The following is a 21,629-nucleotide window of genomic DNA, read 5'->3' as shown; positions in this document are numbered from 1 at the left end:
CAATAAAAACCACACATAGACTTTTCAAGGCATGACAGCTCAAAGCTCTGCTAATGATCTTTGGGCTCCAGCGCTGTAAATCAAAGAGCATAATGTATTACAACAATCATTTAAGCAAGCTATCAGTTTTACAGCAGCCCGGGCTGAGGGTAGTTCCTCGGATGTGTAGGGTCATGAAAATGATTAATGCATATGAAGGTAGATATAAGGGGGAAATTAGGAGTGGAGACAGACAATGAGAGGGGATTTCAAATCAAATAAGCCGATCAAACACAAGGTGAACGAGAGAAGCTATACCCTGAGAGCAATCCTCTCCTATCCAGCCAGGGAAGCATTGGCAGGAGCCATCGATGGGGTTGCATGTGCCGTTGTTGGTACAAAGGCAGATCTCAGCACAGGCTCTCCCATACCTGCCACTTGGACAAACTGCAAAACACACACACACACACAAAGAAAAATAATCACTTCACAAAACCCTGATCTGCATATTATCACTCGCATGCAGAAAATAATAAAACCCATTAACATTATGACATCAAACTTGGACAAATGATTGTGAGTCCATTTATGCAAGCAAACTCATTCTGTGAAAGGTTGTATACACATATTCCTCTAATGGATGATATTGTTCTATTAGAGTGGACATGAAGTGAAGTGATCTGTTTAAACAAAAGGAAGAGTCAATCACTGCCTCCTGTGGCACCACTGCCCCATTTCCACTCACTAGAGTGAAATGAGTGATGTGCCACATAATTAAAATAGACCATGTACACAGACCACTCCATACATTTTTCATGAAATTAATATTTCAATGGTCTCCGGCACTCTTGAATAAAATATCTCATTCCCAGTGAAACCACCATTGTGTTTCCATGTTGGCCCGTGAGACAAATTGAACCAAGGTGTATCTAAGCATCGGGATCAGGGAGCTGCAGCACCAGCAGATACATCAAAGGTCTCATATAAAGAGAATAGCCCAGCGTTAGAAAAATCAGATAAGGTGGCTGGCTGTGAAGGAAATGGGTCTGACTCATTTTCATGTGGGTTGATTTTAATGATTACATTTCAACTGGTTTTCCCCTCTTCTCGAGAGCTCTTTCAAGCAGGTTGTCATTAGGCCATGAGGTTGGCTCCCCATACTGCTGCTTCTGGGGATTCAAGCTTCAACACACCAGGAGAGCTTCATTAGGCGGGGACTGTGTGTGCTGGACAGCGGACAAGATACGACGATAACAGGGTTCGACAAGAGGAGAATGTGTGTGTTGTTGGCCACCTTCGTCCCTCGCGGCCTACCGCCTACCAGTAATTACAGACCAGACAAATTAGGCCTCTCATTTTTTTTTTTTTCCTCATCCTTCAGCAAAGCTATTAAAGTTTTATTCGAAAGACATTGCTCAAAGCCATGACAGGGAATCCAAAAGTTCCCTTATGCCTTTCTTGTAAAAGAAAATGGTGTATCATTAGAAGTGATATCTACAGTACGCTTATATGTAGGTGTCTTTTCTCAATTCAGCTCTTTATAGGCAGTGAAGAATCCCTGACATGACAAATACCTTCGACCACATAAATCATCACTCACAAGTCAATAGTGGACAAACTGTTGACATTAAGCTATTGAAGGGTGGCTGATGGACAGACAAAAAGCCTCCATGATGCACTGAAATCCGATTTATATGTAACAAAAGTAAATAAAAAGTTAATATGTAGTTGACATTTTACATGCAACAACTGTATATGTTTGGTAAGTAACATATTTTAAGAAAATGTCACCACACTATATTCCAAATATTCTAGCACTGAATTTAATTGTTGAAGTAAGATATGCTAACACTTCTCACTATTTGTAAAAGTGCACCATGTTAATCACACAAATCTGAGGCTAAATAAGAAACTGTACAAAGGTTAGGATGTGTTCTGTCAACTACATCTTGTATGTAATTCAAACATCAAGGCAATACAAAAATTAATTAATTTCCTGTTTGCCTTGAATTCAATTTGACAAGAAGACATTTGTTCTGCACAAAACATGTTGTTTCTTTCATGAAAACTAATTTGCATGCAGCTCTCTTCGCAGATTAGGCAGAGGGATGGCAACATTTACTTGACAATTATTTGTCTAAAATAGAGGGTATTCAGGATCCTGTTGAAGGTGTTTTCATTTCTTTTTGGTTTGGAGTGAACTGATAATAGCCATTATTTAAAGTTTCAAGGCTCAGGTCCCAGTGGGAGAGGCAGCAGGTCATCCATTTGATCTTATTAGAGCCACTGATCATAGTGAGGGCTGAAGGGAAAGGTACAGGCGCCCCCACAAAACGCTGGGATAGAAGACTTTTTAGATTTTTAAATGAACCTTAAGATATCGTGGGATATAGCAACTTTAAACTCCATATAATTTGTACTGGGTAATACGTACGTTATATGACATGTTTTGTATTTGATATACTTATACTGTATATTTTCCACATGTATATATTTTTTTTTTAACTTTTTAAATGCTATTTTATTTCTATTTCAGAAATATTTTGGACTGTTTATTTTCTTGTGTCTGAATTTCTCTTATTGCCTTGTTTTTTATGCTGCTGCAATGCAAACATTTCCCAAATTGGGATCAATAAAGTACCTATCTATCTATCTATCTACCTATCTATCTGTCTATCTGTCTATCTGTCTATCTGTCTATCTATCTATCTATCTATCTACCTATCTACCTACCTATCCATCTATCTATCTATCTACCTACCTATCCATCTATCTATCTACCTACCTATCCATCTATCTATCTATCTATCTATCTATCTATCTATCTATCTATCTATCTATCTATCTATTCTCATATTTCCTGTAAACACAAAACAGCAGGTATTTTCAGACATGGATTGTACCTAAGGTTTTTCAGCGAGGCTACTCACCTTGGTTGCAGAGTGAACTGGAGTAGCCAGACAGGCACTCACAGTGTCCGGTGACATGGTGGCAGGGCCCGGTGCTGTGCACACACTGCGGACACGACTGGCTGCAGCGGTGCCCGTAAAACCCCGGAGAGCAGACTGCAGGAGAGAGAGCGTTGAAGGAGAGAAGAGAGGGTCAGTCGACAACGTTTGGTGCAACAAGAGGTATATAATACTGTAACAGGCAATAACAAGAGTGATTATATAGAAAAATCAAGAATGAGTAGAGAGGGTGAATGGAGGGAGGAAGCAGAAAAGTCAGTCTTTATCGTAATCACTCTCATTTCATCTGCTGCCAGAGATGGAGTAGTAAAAATAGCTAAGAGAATCATGAAAGTCCCTTTTATGTTAAGTCTTGATGATCTATAAACCTTAGGAAACACATCACTGTGTGTTAATGCAGATTTTACTGAAATAATGTGGACCGTTAAGATATATTTAAAAGGTGGTAGAAAGGTGATTATACTAACGTTTTATACAAAGAGTGTTAACTGTGCAAGCATGATAAAAGAATGCAGTTATATTAAAAATACATTTTAATTTCAGTATGAGACCCCTAAAAAATGAAATGTTATGTATCTATTTTCATAGCTGGTGATTTGGTTATATTCCTACTCCAATAATCACCACTCTCAGGAGACAATCAGGTATTTTCAAAGCAAGAAACCGTTCAGGAATTGTCAAAGACAACCTTGGTAGTTGCTTGACAACAATGCAATGTTAAATGTACCCCAAGGGTTTTGATTTGATTTAAAGCACCAGGTGGGATACACCTTTATCGTCTGGAGGAGGATTTAATCCTCCAATTAAAGTTTCTACAGGAGAAAACAGCGTGACTGCGGTTATGAGGTTTTCCCCTGATGAGAACATTATCTGTGTAAACATTGAATTTGGAGGAGTAATAACTTCCTCACAAACACACACACATACACACACAAAAACAGAGAGAGCCCGTTTGATTCTCTGTCTTACATCCCGCTCAAATTGATGTTTACACGTTTGTGACTGTGAATTTCACTGCCAATCAGTGAGCTCATCACTTGAGAGCAGCCCCAGACCGACCCTGTTCAAAAACCAGGGATAGCACTCCCAGTGAGAACACCCTCTGATGAGCCTTGGGTGATGACTGCGAGTCTCCCACTGCGACTTGGCTGTTGAGGACAGGGCAGGGGGGTGAGGAGTGTGTGTGTGTGTTGCTGTCGGGGTAAAGACACTGTGATTAAGTGATAGCAGTGATGAAGGGTTTACACTCAAGCAGTTATGGCCGACAACTGAGTGTTCTCCTCAGCAGGCTCACCCTTCAACAATTCTGCAAAGATCAAAGCAAGGTCAATTCTGTGATGGGGTTTGTTACGGCGGAGCTCAAAGGCTTGTGCTGTTTGGATAAAGAAAAGGGTGCTTTAATGAAAGAGAAGGAGGCTCACTTCTTTTGCAGGACGTCCCCCTGTATCCAGGTGCACACACACATGTCCCGTCCTCTGGAGAGCAGGATCCTCCGTTCTGACAGGAACAGCTGACTGAACAGTTGGGTCCCCAGAAGCCTTGTGGGCACACATTATCACAGTGGATTCCTGCAGGAACATTACACGAAAATATTCAGCGAATGCGCACTGAAAAGCAAAGACTTGTTGCATGAAATACTCTAAATAGCCTGCCATCTGTAAGAACACATCATCAAAAGGACAGCATTCACAATGCCTGATCGCAGTGGATCTTTGGAGGGTTATTCACCCAGCAAGGATCCTCAATTGATTTCAGTCCTGAATAAGAAGCAGCTTGGAGAGTGTTTTTTTTTTTTTAGTTCAGCCCATCCTCTCTGACTCCGTTTCCCTTTCAAATGCATTTTATTTTTGATCTGACTGGAGCTCCCTGCCAGTTCACTGTGTTGATTAACAAGGTTGGGTCTCCGGAGAAGCCAAGCTTGTCTCCCATTCTCTTTCAGCAGAGCCGGGGTAGTGTACAGAGACGAGCGAGTATCTCAGGCTACAAGAGCGCAGTCTGCAAGTGTCACTGTGTGTGTTTGGTGTTTGCTGCATCTCCAACCAACAAATGCAAAACACTGCATCCATACAGTACTCTAGCTTTGCACATGAAGGCATTAGCATATCCGTCACCGCAGCATGCTTTCTGTCAGTCAAACCCATGCCTTCAAAAAACTTTAGGGGCAAAATCACATGTACTGCACATGGAGGCAGACTAAAAAAAGAAAATATATATTGCTCCAACACATATATATGCTCCAACACATATATATGCACACACACACACACACACACACACACACACACACACACACACACACACACACACACACACACACACACACACACACACACACACACACACACACACACCACACACACACACACACACACACACACACACACACACACACACACACACACACACACACACACACACACACACACACACACACACACACACACACACACACACACACACACACACACACACACACACACACACACACACACACACACACACACACACACACACACCTTTCAAGCAGCCCTTAGTTCGAAGCCTCATTTGAAATTTTCTTTGAGTGAGAATATCTGAGAATGGTGTGGCCATTAAAGCAGCATTAGAGCAGTACCTTTGAATTAAACCTGAGCTAAACTCTGGGGACTAATGTTATACAGTAACCAGGGCGCCTTAGGGCTGCAACAGAGGAGTAAAGGAAAGGAAATGTTAGTGCTGATGAGGGGGGGGCACGGTAGCAGTGATTCAGTCGGAGGCCCTGCCATGACATCAATAGGAGGGCAAGGCTTGTGCAAGTGTGTTTGAGGTTCTGCTAGGTCAGGCAGAAAAAACCCTCACTGCCTTCACTGTCAGAAAAGGAATGCGGACAGAGCATCACACTTTTCAGTCTAATGGTGACAAACAGAGGGGCTTTGGATGCCTACTGAGGGAGAAGAAGAAAGAGCGAGAGAAGCCAGAACTGAAGCATCTTCAAAGGAGGCTTTTCACTGAGAAGTGCCAGAGGTCCCACAATCCAATTTGTACAGAGTGAGCAGAGAAACGCAAACCTCTCTCTGCCGCTTTAAGACTCTCTCTCCCGCTTTAAGACTCTCTCTCTCTCTCAGTGCATGTAAACACACACTCACATTACCTGCTCTATGACATGGGATCTCTTCATAAAATAAAAGTCCTATTAAACATGGACTGGGTTGAAGACCCTGCATTGAGTGTCCAGTCGCAGCACTCCTGATCTTTGTAGGCTGATGTCAGACTTACGACAGTTCAGCAACAACTGTGTGGGTTATAGACGACTTACTCGCTCACATATCTAGAGTCAAGCTTCTTGACACTTTATGCAAAAAACCCTATAATAAAAAGAGCAACTTGACAGCATAGTAGGATGCAATACCAGCTCTGGAGCTAGAATGCTCAGTGATATGACAGTGTTTACAAGAGAAAAACAACTCCACAGTTTCTGTAAATAGCCATTTTATTTCATCTCTGACTCCTGAGATGAAACCCACATCTTCCTCTCTCTAGGTGCTGTTTCCTTCAGAGAGCCAATTGTCAAGCCTCTACGGTTGAAGAGCGCATGCATGTGTGTTTGTCCGGCCCAATAGGCTAGATGCTGCCCCCAGCCACGCACCCCGGTGACTCAATTAAGGCTGACAGATGGTCCGACCTGGGCAGGATTCAGAGCATGAGAGGAACGTTTTGCCGGCACCGCTCTTGCAGATAATAAAACCCACATTGTTTCCCAGAATAAATGCCCTAAGCTCAAGAGGCTGAATGGAGGGGGCTGTGGAGAGCTCGCAGGCGTGACCTTTTCCTGCTGAATCTATTCCCTCCCTGATTGCACCTCTCCACCCAGGCTCAGAGACCCGGTCCTCGGATAGCCCCTGTATTTGACATTCAGATGCGACGCTTCATTTTTGAGCATAATGATCCTCACCCTTGCTGTGACATTCACACTTTCCTACCTTCACCTCCTTCGCTGTAAACAAATGTTTTGAAATGACAAGAAACAATGAGCCGACATGTAAAAGTAAGGATTTGTGTCTAGAGGGGGAAAGAGTTCAAACAGGACGCCGATGCATATTATTCTGTTGTCATTCGTATTATTTATACCCTTGCTCTTTGCACACTAGCTCTTGCACTTTATTCATTTGCACCTTATTTGCAACCAGACTATCAGTTAATAACCCCGCTTACCAAATAGTAGGCTTTCTGCTTTTTTAATGTTTATCCATTTAAGTGTCATTTGTATCCGTGTTCCTGTCTGTGTAATTTGCTACTGGCTGCAATAACGTTTTCATTTCCAGCTGAGGTCTACTTTCAATACATCTGTGACAACTCAGAAAGAACGAACACTCAAATTAATAAATATGGCAGTTGGCTCAGTCAGATTGCACAACAACCAGGAACTTTGAATAATTAACAGAGCCACAAATAAAAAATAAAAGTATCAGAGGCCGTGATTAAAACTTATGAGAGGACTCTGGGCCAACGATTTGATTCTGTCTCCAAATATTTATCCGGCGAGTCACTTCAGATGTATAACCAATAATGGATGCAATAAGCATGAATGCATACCAGCACGGAGAGTGTTATCCAAGAGAATTAATTTAGAGCTCCATTCTCAACATTTTTCATTTACACACCCGTCGGCTCAGTGGCAAAACAAATTAAGCATTTAATTAACAAAACACTGCTTCGACATTCTGTAAACATAGTGTAAAACTCAATCCATTGCCCTGGCATATTCTCCTGTTTTGGATCATAAGCACGTCTGGCTTTATTTCTGATGTCTTTGATTTGATGATAGGGACAAATACAAAGAGTTTAGATCTTAGAGGTTATTTCCATCCTTATTCCCAGCCTGCTCTGATAAGTTGTTTTTTTAAAGCATTACTGACCTGTCCAGCCGGGATAGCAGCGACAGTATCCACTCACTGGATCACAGCCGTCAGCATGGCTGCAGTCACAGCGCTCACGACACTCCAACCCATAGGTGCCATCCTGACAATGAAAACAACTCATTGTCATACCTTTAAAAGTTCACATATGGGCAAAATAAGACATGCCTTGAATGGTGCAGCAAAGATAAAAGAGAGACTTACATGGCAGGACTCGCCGCAGTGCTCTCCTCTCCACCCAGGTGAACATGTGCAGATGCCGTCTATAGGGTCGCATGCAGCTCCATTGGCACATAAGCATGTCAGATTACAGCCCAGACCCCACGTACCGCTGGAACAGAGGAGCGAGCAGTCCACACCCTGCCAGCCTGGGGTTAGAGAGAGCAAAGACACATTGAACAGTTTTATAATTGGCTGTATTCAATTCATAAATGTAGTCACTTCGAATTACACAAAACAAAAGTTTGAAGTGTACAGTACAGTGGTTCCCGGCCTGGGGTTTCAGCATTTAAGATAAATGAAAGGGACTTATTTAAGGGATATGATCAATTGCTATGAGTGGTAAAAACTATTCCGTTCTGATAAAATGCATTTGTTGCAATGCATGACATTTGGGCCGGTAAATGTTGGTCAGATGGTTGGTTCACCACTTCGGTCACTGAAATATCTCAACAACCACTGGATTGGCTAATACAATGTGTGTACAGACATTCATCTTCATAACATAGGGAGGCTGTGGCTCAGTGGATAGTGTGCTGGACTTCGAATCAGGGGATAGCAAGTTTGAGTCCCACTGCAGTCAGCATGTTGTTGTGTCCCTGGGCAAGACACTTCACCCCAAACTGTGGGGATTGTCCACAGTACTGAATGTATGCAAGTCGCTTTGGATAAAAGCGTCTAACAAATGACATGTAATGTAATGTAATAACAGAATTACTGACTTTGAAGTTTTTCTGCAGTGCCTACAACAGGTCAAAATTAAGACCTGTGCTGGGTTCTATAGGTCGGAAATCAACTGTGGACCTCGGAGCATTTTAGACGCCAAATTTAAACAAAAACTTGGCTGCCCGTGAAAAAAGTATGTTTCTTTGGCAAGTGTAAACACGATTGAACTTTCAGCAGTGAGGCCTTCACCTTTTTTTTTTAAAGTTTTTTACATTTTCCCAAATGATTTGTGCAGAGAAGATAACTTTAAAGATTGTTTACTATAACGAACTACCTAACTATTTTTGATACTATACAGAGTAATAGCAGGTCTTATTTTATTAAATAAAGGAAACAAATGTAGGTTATATTTAAGTTAAAGGTATAGCCATTACAATGGAATTTGTAAGTGGAAGTGGGAACTCCAATGTATTTTTTCAAGCAGGGTATTATTAAAGGGCAGGGTAATTTGCCGGTGCATAAGTCATTATGTATACAAAAACAACATCCTTTATGATTTGAGTCATACATTCTCAAGCACAGAGCGCAAAAAGATCAGTACTAACTCTGTAAGTGTGCAAGTGTTCATCCGTGAAGATGTGAAGGTGTAAAAGGTGTAGTCAGTGTAGCATATCTAATAAAGCTCAGGAGGTGCTCTTAACCCTTTACAATGAGTCCATTATACTGTACCTTCCCTGCAGATACAGGAGCCATCGAATGGAGAGCACGGTGCGTGGTTGTGGCAGGAGCAGGTGGACATGCAGCTCGGCCCATATAGACCCGGAGGACACATTGTAGCACAGTCCTCACCCTGAGGTAGAAATAATGCAAAGTCATGAGGCAAAGAATCCGCACGGCATTAAATGCTGACTCTGGCAGACCAGAAATAGGAGTAATAAAGTATGAATAGAGGCAGACAGAAAAACAGGAAAGGTTTCCGGCACTTATTCATAGCTTACTAAACTGTTTATTTAGACCAGTCATACTGTACCACCAGTAGACAAAATGAGGAGCAAAGCAACTGTAAATCTGAATTGATTTATGATGGTGAGTGAAGTTCAAGAGGAAGGCCCCCCTGAAGCTGTCGCCTCACAGCTTCCAATTATGCTCGATGTATTCAGACTGCACCTACTCCAGCCACGCTCTGCTTTTAGGAAACCATAATACGTCCCATCTCTCCACTTCTCACTCCATATATATTCCCCTTATGGTTTGTCTCATGGGGGGGGGGGGTCTCCATTTCCATCAGCAGGGAGTCTGACAGGACTCTAAAGCAAGAAAATCCAGACTCCTACTAAACCCACCCTTTTGTCCACCTGCCATTAGTTCATACAAGTGTTTCTTAAATAGTTAAAACAACCATGTTGTTCTGGCTTTGAATCACACTACTTCTACATGCTACACTTATTTATTAAATAATACTGCTACTGTACTTATTGTTCTCCACCTCGATGAGTACTTACTTACTACGACTACTACTGGGTGTAATTTGTGTAATTTATATCGCTAATATTTTATGCATGAATCTTAATTAGTATTTACTTTTGCTGTCACATTGTACATTTCCTCTCTGATAAAAGTATTCTAAATTCTAATTTCTGATTCCAATGCCTTTTGGAAGATGCAACAAAAAATGTGAATACTGCTTTTAGGATTCTGTTAACCCGAGGGAGTGGGACCATCAAGAAGAATTAAAATCAAGGGTGAAGTTATGCAGTTCTCAAGACCAGAGAACCATTCTTCACACCACTGTCAGCATGTGGTTATCATGTCCTTCTCCGCAAATTATAGACTACAGGTTGGTGGAGGCACAAGCACAAAATCGTTTGGGATCAGAGAAGAATACTGTAAACACACCAGTGCTGAAGCAGCTGGCCACACCATGAATATCAAAACAAGCATGGTTGTCTACATCCGGCCAACAGTACATAAAAGAAAGTCGACACCAAAGTGAGGAAGAGCAAAAACCAAACAAATAAAGCCCAAGGTGGTGAACAGGAAGAACAGGGGAACAGCAGGATCCTGGAGACTGCAGCCAACTCTCAATCTTCAATCAATAACCACACTGATGGAAGATCGGCAGCCATGTTGGCGCAGCCTTTAAGCCCCTTACCGTTGCATAAGGGTGAACTATTCTGGTAAAGGACATGCAGTGCTCTTCCCCTGTCCTCTGCAGCTCGCCGTCATTAGAATTTCTCTGCTTTAAAAGCCGAGCACAGCCCACCTTCACTCGTCTCGTCCCTCCCTAAGCTGGAGATCACAGACAGTCTATGGATTCCCACAGCCTGCCTTTCACAGCCTGCCTTGAGTGACAGGTGACACAATGATTTAGAGTTCCAATTAGTGGCCCAGAGGAGGCCTGAGTGGCTCTTGCTTTGCTCACCAGAGCACTGGGGGACTGCTGGCTGCTCACTGCTCTCATTATCATTTTGAACTCAGTTTTAAACAGGAGTCAGGAGAAGATGTGCCAGTGGACGCCAGGGGCAGAACACACATCTTAAAACATCTCTTCTCCCCGAACAGCACATAAAAGCGCCTGTCTGTGAATAGAAAATGTATCAATCGGTTGCAATAACCTTTGTTCTGTTGAAAATGACAGCTTCAAGACTGCTAACAATAGCAGTTCAGTTACAGTTGTTAAGTGTGGAGACGAGTTCGACCAGTCAGTGGGGGCCGGAGGGGGGGGGGGGGGGGGGGGGGGGGTTCAACCTGTCTTCAGAGCGCAGGCAATTTACTGGTGACTGGACTCATGGATAAAACGTCATGCCGCCACAAATGACCACATGGATTTTGCTGCATCCTCGGCTGCGTCCGATTCCACTTGGGTTCACCCACATGGCGCAGAGAGCAGTGGTTGGTCTGCTCTCAGCAGCCCTCTCATTAGTCGACTGATTCATATTCCTTCTGAGCGGCGAAGGATAGAAGTCTGTATGTGGAGAATCATTATTAATACACGGGCTGTCAGTCCATCGCATGAGAGCAGCAGGACCTTACGTAACTACACATCCAGTGGAGGCTGCAACCAGACCTAGGCCGCTGAGAGGCAGCCAGGTCGTCCTTGGCCAAGGCACTAAATTCATACCTATTAGTATCTTAATGTAATTGAAGAGCACTTTTTCCAGAAAGCCTCTCACTGACACAACATTGATCAGCCTGGTACCCATTGAGACTAGATGCAAATGGCACCACTAATTACCAATCAGTCTCACTCCTTAGCAGTCCATCTAACTGCTGGATGAGTGACTGCAGTTTAAAATTCATGCAGCAAGACAGAAAATGAACCTCTGAACCTTTTGATGAGGCTGGAAAGCCCTGAGAGATAGGAAAATGATTTGTTTTCGCCACCTACAAAGGCAGACAGGAATCCATTCCTAATGCGTTCATATTTCAGAAACAGCAGTATCAACCAAATCTGTAGAAAACTGCAGACATATTTGGGAGAAAAATGGTTGCTTCGAGTATCTGCTATAGATTGCAAGGGACAATGCCTGAATAGGTAACATGTAATCACTTTGTCCAAGTCAAAAAGAGCATGTCCAATTACTAGAGCTAAATCAAGCGTGCAGGAGCTCGGTCTGCTCCAACACTTTGCTTGGTTTGTCCCCCGATGGGACTCCAGAACAAAGATGCAGCAAGTCCTATCGGCGGTCCCCTGAGGAAGTGACTCTCCCAGCAATCACAACCCCAACTCCATCATCAATCATGTTTAAAAAGCTCCACTGCGTGATAATGATCAGGTGTCACACAGTTAAACATGCAGGTAAGACAAATATTCTTAGCTCTAACTTTCTAATAAAGCAGCAGCAGCTCATCACAGTATCCCTCCCTCACTCCTACACACACACACACAAACACACCAATCCACCATATGATGTGTGTCTGTTCCCATCTGACTGCCTCCTTTCCTATCCAGCTCCTGCCCTCTAGGTCTGTTTAATGGATCTGGCAGCCCTTCCCAGCAGCCGCCAAAGAGAACAGGTGGAGCAAATTAAGACACAGTCTGCGGCCCCGCTCGGCAGCTCAATTCACCACAGTGGCCCGCTGTAAGACACAGGCAATTTCCACTGAAATGTAATGTTGGCAGAAATGTACCTTCTCTGTCTTTGTTGCTCTGTAACTCCAGATTGCCGGACGAGAAATACAATAGGAAAACTGATTGAAGTTGCCCAACTAATTGGACAGTTGTAAAAAGGGATACAATGGCTGCACAAAAACTGCTAAAATGGAAAGGTATATAGGTCAAAGTTTCAATTTTCTCCCAATTGGTGCAGGAATATAGTTGTTAGGTATATCTCGACTTGTCTCTCTGATGCCACAAGTTTAGGCGTATAAACTTTTTTTGTAAAATACACACGACTGATCATTAATGTCTGCTAAAAGGCTGGACCAGAGAATGATTCATTTAGAATTTCTCATGAACAGCACATCCATAATAAGGCAATAATAAAATATCTCACCTTGCTTGTGCCTGCCTGCGTACAAAAAGCCTCTAAAGTAATACCGGGACCACTTCCAGAGCATTACGACCACAATGACGCAAACATTTTAATACGGCCACAAATAACATGAAATATAAATCATAGCAACAACCTTATCAATAAAGAGCTATATTATAGACACAACACAGACCTGCTTTTACCTTTATTATTAAATGAAACTAAGGATGTAAGTATAAGGTAACAACAAGCAAAGTTACAATGCCAATTAACCTATGGCAGTTTTATGAACAATTAGCATAACCAACAATATAATTACAACTTGTAATATAAGGAAGTCATAATAATAAGTCACATTTAGTTAATAACATTTAGTTAATAATTTTGTGTATTGATTTTTCCTCTATTCCTTCTTGTCAATGTGTTTTAATACATTTTAAGTTATATCTTTTTCTTTTCTTTCTCCTTTGCCCAACTCTTTTTCCCTTCAGTAAACATTTGCTACATTTTTGTAAATAATTATGCTAAGCTTCTTCAGATGTTGTCAGTCTCCAAAAGGTCATTTATATGTCATGAGACAAATTAAAGGTTGAATTATATAACAATAAAACATCTAAAATAACAATAAAACCTTCCTGGGACAGAGGCCAATGACCTTGGTATAATTAAATAGCAATGAGGAAATATGCCACTCACCATGAACCCAGGGGCACAGATACAGGTGCCTATGACAGGATGGCAGTCGGCACCGTTGGTGCAGCTACAAGGCGACATGCATCCCTCTCCGAAGTATCCCGGAGAGCAGGTCTCATTACAGTAAAGCCCTGTCCATCCCGCAGAGCAGGTGCATTCACCAGAGAGCGGGTGGCAGCTACAACATAATGAGAAAGAAAGATGGGACAACCACAGGAAGTGTGAGGCAAAGTTTCAGCTCGTAGAGTATCAACACTTCCATCCTCAGCAGGGTCAAATTATGAAGTATGCCCCAGCAGCATTTCATCCATCTTTGAGTCTACGTGCTTGTTCCATATAGATGAGGTGTCCGCTTTCTCCCTCTTTCTGTAATGACTTCTACGGTCGGCGCCCAACTCCAGCCGGAATCAGAGCATTAACATTGCATTAACTATGAATGCTGCTGAGAAATTATGAATGAAGCAAAGGACGCGATTAAAAGCTAACTGGATGACATGGCTAAGAGGTGTCCAGACTTCAAAATGAGAGCTAAGAAGACGCAAAATTGAGTTGGAGAAGTCTTAATTCATAAAGGTCTTCATTTCAGTGCTTGGTCAGAGTGTGATGCCTTGCAGTGATGTCTCTCTTACCTCACAGTGTTGGTGGTATTACAGGGGCAGTACTTGTCACAGATGAGGCCGTAGAGGCCCGGAGGACAGAATCTCTCTTGGCAATTAGGGCCTTTAAAGCCAGTTTCACACAGACAGGCTCCATTGATATGGTGACATTTGGCTCCGTTCTGACACTCGCACCTCTGGTTACACTGCGGACCAAAGGTGCCCACAGGACAGTCATCCTGGCACCTGTAAGGAACACATTAAAATCACTGCTCTAAAAGTAGATTATAAACAATTACAGTGAATTGTGGTTAGTAGAATCAAGGTTAAAAGAAAAAGGTTGATTAATGAAATAGTTGATTGACAGCATCAAATGAATCAAAAGCAATCGGATACAAAAGGATTTGGTTATATGCTTTACTTGATGGTTCTATTTTAAAAATGATATAGCATATACTTTTTGCCACTGTTGGTCAGACAAAACAAGTCATGTTTAGTCTGACATCCCCTTGGACTACATTTTTTTCACATGCACTGCAATTAATCAATAAGCTAACTAAAGGATTAGTCAACAGGGGAAGAAGCAACAGTTGCTAGCCAAGGTACATATTTTATATATAATTCAAGAGACAAGGTGAAAGACATGATGAATCAAATGTAATATTAGTTGTGGTGTTATTGCCGCTTTTGTTATACCAACACTGCTCTTACTGCTGCACAATCTACAACTTGCATCTTATCACAACTTAAATGTTAAAATGGACTAAACATATGATATCCCATTTAGGATACATTTGTTATTGTTCTAACATCTACAAAATGTTTTGAAGGGAAAGAATGAATGATAACTGTAACTGAACACTTTCTTAAAAATGTATTTCAAAATAGTGGCTATTTGATTAAGGAATTACATGTATCCGCTACTACTGTAATTTATAAAACATTATAGTATTTATATTTCCAAATTTTAATTATGAATATTTGATCTAAAAGCATTTTTGGAAACACAAAACTGACACAGCTTAATTTGAGCGAGTACATAACAGGGAAGCCCGAGAAGGAGCTCCTTGCCGTCAGCAGCCAGGAATGTTCAACATTAGTCGGACAAGACTTAAACGTCATGAACAGAGTCAATGAGTTTCTCCACATGAAGAACTGAAGTTTTGTCTTCACTTAAATATACTGACTTAACTATACAATCCTGGTGGAGTTGCAATCTCAAGAGTCTAACAAAGCTATTACAAATAGCTCAATTGCATTACAAAATGGGCGAGTTATGTTCATGTTTAAATTACCCCGAGCTTTAGTTTTATCCGGGGACAATGGTATTATTAAACTAGACAAGAGAGGGTGGGGGGCTAACACAATCTCAGATTATTCCTGGCAGGTTAATTCACCTGCCACTGACAAAATGAATGAGGGCAATTTAGCAAAATAATAAAGGAAAGTAAAGGTCCTGTCGAGGAAGTGTTTCCATCCAAGAGACAATTGCTTTAGCTGAACTAATAAACCTGCGCTGCTCTGGGCTAGTCTGGCAGGCAGGGGGAACTAAAAAGATCTGTGGATTTCAATGAGACCTTAATATAAGCCCATTACTTATAATTAATGAGCAGAATCAAAACAGCATGTAGCTCATGGTGAGATCAATGGTCAGGCTGGGAGTGGAAGAGGATGAAGGCTTAAGACATGAAACCTTGCAGGCAAGCATGGAGTATAAGATTAATTAAACATAAACATCCCCATTAAAAGCTTACAATCCTCCTTCAAATGGACTAATAGGCATTAATACATGCCTCTTTCTCATGACTGTGATATTCTTCTTGCAATTTCTTTGTCTTTCTAAAGAACGGCCAGGTTTGTGCCTCATTGGTACGTCAACAAAGAGAATAGGTCAATGAGTGACTGTTTAACTGTCGGCATGAAACCATCCTTTGCATTAAGTACTTATATCAATAAATCATGCCATTGTCTGACCTATTTTCAAAGTAGGAGTACAAAAGTTTGTACTTCACAAAAGGCTTTTATGTGCAATATTTCAGCAGTCTGTCTGGCAGAGGTATGAGCTGCGTACCTGCGTCCGCTGAAGCCCGCTGCGCACTGGCACTGCCCCGTGACGTGGTCGCACAGCCCTCCATTACGACAGGAACAGTCTTTGCTGCAGTTCATGCCGTACTTGCCTAGAGGACACGGCTGGGCACAAACTGAACCCTTTGAAAAACAGACGGCAAAGAACCATATGAAATACATCCCTCACTACTTTGTCTGGACTGAAAGCCCTCAACTATTACTGATTTTTGGACAGTTTAGACATATTGTTAATGTTCCTGCCATATCCTTATATCCTGCTATTTATAAAATATAGTAAAACATTAAAGACATAACATAAATTGACAACACCGTCTAAACTGATGGACGGACATTTACACCGGCATTGGAGATTTTTTATTTTAATTTACTAATTAACAAACAATAGTCTCTTTAGGCAAATTACTGATTTAATCAGTGGGGTTGGATAAGAGGACGATAAAAAGCATGAACAAATATTAATCAGACTTTTTATGATACAGTTTATATTATGGTGTCTGCCCCTTTAAATCTGTGCTTGCTTTAGGTAATGTGGGCTGTTTGCACATCGATGAGCAGGAAGGCTCTACAGCAAAATTGGATTTAAAAGAAAAAAAGTTGGAATAAATGTGATGAAGTACCTCAATTGGTAAGGTACTTAATTCTCTACATTAGCCGAAAACCCACTTTCATATCTGGTTATTTCATATGCAATCAGTTTTCTCAATTGAATTTCCAGAAAATATATGACATCACGATACATAAAGACAACCATTTATAGCACAAAAGAAGAATTTATCTTCCTCTGCTTATTCGAAGGAAAGCTACAAATCTAGGTATTGCTTTTTTAATGCATTCAATTCTTTTTAAAAGGTTTTGATTTTTCTTGATTGCATTTATTCAATAGTTTACAGTGGAAACGACATGCTGGGAGAGTGCAAGCAAGATGTCATGCAACAAAGGATCCCAGCTGTAATCCAACCGGGATTGTTGCCTTAAAACACTTGGCCAGTGGGACGTCCCTAAAGTAACACTCTATATTGTTGACTGTGGGTGGCCATGTTCACTTGACATGACTCTTTGATCTGTGGTATGAGAAAGCAAGCACAACCTCCCCACCAGGCACTCCAATTATTTTTTCTCTTGCAGGGAGTAGAGAATCCCACGTTCTCATTTATAATTGAACACAACCTATTGATCCTGAGGTCCATGTTCTCAACATGTCAGTCTCTGCAGTAAAGAGTTATAAACGTTTTTTTTCCAGGAACACCAACAACATTTAGTTTCTTTTCTTTTTACATATTGCCCTCCCACCTTAACTGGTGTGACCTACCGTCCAGCCGGTGGGGCAGGAACAGTCTCCAGTGATGTGGTGGCACATTCCTCCGTTCTGACAGGGGCAGCGCTGCTCACACTGAGGCCCGTGACTACCGGAGGGGCAGCGCTCTCCACAGCTGTCACCACATGTCAAAAGTCAAACAACTCAGACACAAAACTTGGGTTCTTTGTATCTCTGCAGTTCTTTGTATCAACAAAGCACGCTCAGACAAACAACAAACGCAGCATTAACATTTATTTTGTAGACACCAAAGAGAGAGTTGCAAAGGAATAAATATGTTGCTGGTACTCACAAAGCCCCCGAGTAGCCCGGTGCACAGATGCACTCTCCTGTCTCGTGGTTGCAGGTGGCACCGTTGAGACACTGGCAGGGAAGTTGGCAGGCCTTGCCGTAGTAGCCGTGCTCACAGAACTCCTCACATCGCCATCCCTGGTACCCATCAGTGCAGACACAGGCACCTGTGATGGGGTTACACTTAGCTCCATTCTGGCACTGGCACCGACTACTGCAATGAGGTCCCCAGTAGTCACTCTCACAGCCTGCAGACACACAGAGAAGTGGCATCAGACAGAGCTGAGCGACAAAACAAAAGAGGATTATTTCCCCGCAATTATTCTCGGGAAAATGTTGAAGTCCTGTAATGCAAGCAATTAATAATTACTCATAAATGAAGTACATGTAGTAATAGTCATACATTAATAGTGAATGTTTTGGAAAAGTACACACTACACAACACATTATTTATCCCTGTGAAAACTTTCAGACAGTTTTCAATACGCTTGTGACTGTTGACATTCATATTCAGCTCATGCTTATTTTTTTCATATGGTATGACATTTGTATTATTTGTTCAGTCAAGATATGCCACTAATGAATTGATTATAACTATACTGTATTTGAATTTAAAGCATGTTGTAACTTTTCCTCTGTGCTCAAATGCTAGAGCAAAAAACTATTATAAACACATCGATGAGCCCCACTGCTGCACTGGGAAATATGTTTCTTCATTACCAAGAACATGGGCTCTGTAGTTTATTTTGAGTCAATCCCACATTCACCATTGTGCTGCTGTAGTTAAATACACACTAGTGCATCAACAAATACACTGAATTCTCCTGTTTGAGTATTTGCTAGAAGTTGCAGTGTCCAGCTATTTAAGCCATCCAAAATCATCGAGATTAAAAACGAATAACAAAACAATGGCTTTAGGCTGAGAGCCACAGGAAATGTGAAGTAAAAAAAGTGGATAGTATGAATTGTTGGTTTTTAAAAAGTATTGAATAAATATTGAATATTACAAGCTGTATCCATTAAATCCATTTACTGTCTGTATTCCTGCTCAGGGTCATATAAATCAGGAGTGTATCCATGCACGCACTAAGCGAAAAGCAGAGGAACATGTTGCTATCCATCACAGATCTGACATCATACCACAATCACACTTTCACAGAAATGTACACACAAACACAGGAAGAACATGCTTCGCTCCACACAGAGAGAAGCTGAGCCAGAAATCTAAATGAGACTTCAGTGAGGTTCTGTTTCAAATCTTAAAACACTCCTCCGGTATATGTGCAAAGCTTCTTTGAAACAAATATCTACAGCCAGCAACAAACACTGCAGTAAAAAAAGTACATCACCTGCCAATATTCTCCCAAAACATTCATCAAATTGTAACCCGACAGATTAAGAGAAGTTATGAAAGAGTGCTTCTGACTGGAAAAACATCACGCAGGATAAACAGTTCAGTGGCTTTGCAAACTGGTAAGCATTGGATCTGTCTATAAAAACAATATAAAAGATAATAAAACAAAGGATTTTTACATACTCGATTTTCTGTCCTGTTTTACGTCTTTGAACCAAAGTTAGACTGAGATAGATCTCTCAAATGCTTTCCTACATTCGCAGGTCACTTTAGCTAATTAACATAAAACCGGTTAAGCCAAAGTAGTTTGTTGAAAAAAAAGAAGTCTAGAACTTGATAATTGTTGGGCTTATTTCTGTCTTGATTAATTGATCATGATTTGCACTACAAACACTTGAAATATTGTCAAGTATATCTGTCTAATATCTAGTCATGTCTTTACACCTGATATAAGACAACTTCAGAAGTAACACTGCAGTGAGATATCAGGTCTTGTTTTTGGACAATGCATCATCTTGATAAGTCAACAAATCTTATTTTGAGTTGTATCTCAGATGAAACACATTTTTTTTTACAAATGTATTAGAACAACTGTCAGCAACTGACATCAGAAAACAGAACACGTTTGAGCATTTGCGGCTTATATTGTAACTAAACATTTCCTGATTCTGGTAAAATATAGTTCAAAATGAGTTCTCCCAGCTAATTACAAGATCTCATTTATCTAAATATCCCATCTTATTTCAAGAAATCTTACAAAGCAAAATGTCACTTGTTCTATTGGCAGATTTTTGTGCTTATTTCAAGTGAAAACAGCTTGTTTTCATTATTGTTTAACATGTTTTTGGAGCAGCATTTTTTCCAGTGTGGTGTATAAAATGTGAAAAAAAGATTGAAACGTTTCAAACACAAAGCAATTCAGGTTAACACCGTTTTTTTTTAAATTAAAGGTAGGGTAGGTAAGTTTGAGAAACCGGCTCGAGATACACTTTTTGTTATATTCCATGGAATGCTCTTAACATCCCGATAGCAATGAATATCTTAAGTGCTTTGACAAAAAATCCATTAAAAAATGTCATCTGTGGAAGCCGTAGTACTGTAAAAAGTACGACCAATCATTTTAGCCGGCCCGGCTAAAATAACTGGATGGCCTACCTGCCTGTCAGCCTTCCATCTGTGCACAAACTTATCTCGTGCCCTCATTGGTCATGTGCGCGTTCGTGTGCGTTGGAGGAGGGGCTCTATAAGGAAGTGGCAGATTTTCTCCGGTTGTGTATTTTCAAATTCTAGCGATCTCGAGCCGGTTTCTCAAACTTACCTACCCTACCTTTAACAAAATAGTTGCATTTATCAATTAATCTACTTATCATTACAATTACAATCAAACATATGGTAAAACAAGTCATAACAAAATGTTAAAAGGCTGAAAATTGTGTGGAGTTGGGTTAACTTCCAGTGAAACAAGCAGCCTTACCGACATTAGACATCAATCATTAGATTCAATTTGCATATTAATGCTGCTTCGTGTGCTTTATCTTATTCTTGGTGTGTGAAGTGACTAAAAATCTGCATAACCATCAAGTAGAAATGATCAAACAAGTGCAAAATTAAAATGTAGTTCTGTCACTCACAAATTGTTGAAGATGTGACCCTGATATAAATGACTATGTGTAAGGTTTACTGATAAAGAAAGACATGAAAAAAAACCTGCATTTAATCTGCAAAAAGGGAAGCAAATGTGCAAGCTGTTCACACCTCCCTGGGATTAACGAGGAACGCTTTGTTACCGATGTTTTAACACCTTTCTGAGCTGCAACATTAGCTGTCAAAACGGGAAGTGGGAAAAAAATCTTAACCCTTGTAGCTTTGGTGACAAACACATTTTTTTTTCCAAACTTCATTTTCTCTAAACAGACTAATATTGAACTTGGAGTCTAAGTGCAGAAAGCTTTAATTTGGTGGGAGAGACAATACTAATCCTCTGTGATGCAGACCCCATAGGTGCCATTCCTCATTAACAATTAAAAAGAAAATTGGTCTTCCCAGGCTGTATTATGATATTGGCAGGAACATTGGTTAAGCTATACAA

General features: G+C 41.0%; 1 protein-coding gene across 1 annotated transcript in view; it reads right to left on the bottom strand.

Moving 5' to 3' along the window:
* Positions 1 to 21,629, bottom strand: part of megf11 (multiple EGF-like-domains 11) — a 52,018-nt gene that overhangs the window by 6,460 nt on the left and 23,929 nt on the right. Inside the window, exons 5-15 of the mRNA XM_034141505.1 lie at positions 18,188 to 18,434; positions 17,890 to 18,010; positions 16,564 to 16,700; positions 14,526 to 14,738; positions 13,900 to 14,074; positions 9,458 to 9,578; positions 8,048 to 8,211; positions 7,844 to 7,946; positions 4,370 to 4,516; positions 2,910 to 3,044; positions 298 to 426 (exon numbers count right to left, since the gene is read on the bottom strand). Coding sequence (XP_033997396.1) covers positions 298 to 426; positions 2,910 to 3,044; positions 4,370 to 4,516; positions 7,844 to 7,946; positions 8,048 to 8,211; positions 9,458 to 9,578; positions 13,900 to 14,074; positions 14,526 to 14,738; positions 16,564 to 16,700; positions 17,890 to 18,010; positions 18,188 to 18,434 — 1,692 coding nt within the window. The remainder of the gene's footprint in view (positions 1 to 297; positions 427 to 2,909; positions 3,045 to 4,369; positions 4,517 to 7,843; positions 7,947 to 8,047; positions 8,212 to 9,457; positions 9,579 to 13,899; positions 14,075 to 14,525; positions 14,739 to 16,563; positions 16,701 to 17,889; positions 18,011 to 18,187; positions 18,435 to 21,629) is intronic.

The sequence above is a fragment of the Trematomus bernacchii genome, unplaced genomic scaffold, assembly GCF_902827165.1.
Source record: "Trematomus bernacchii unplaced genomic scaffold, fTreBer1.1, whole genome shotgun sequence".
NCBI classification, from domain to species: Eukaryota; Metazoa; Chordata; class Actinopteri; order Perciformes; family Nototheniidae; genus Trematomus; species Trematomus bernacchii.
This window is presented reverse-complemented; position numbering and strand designations above follow the sequence as displayed.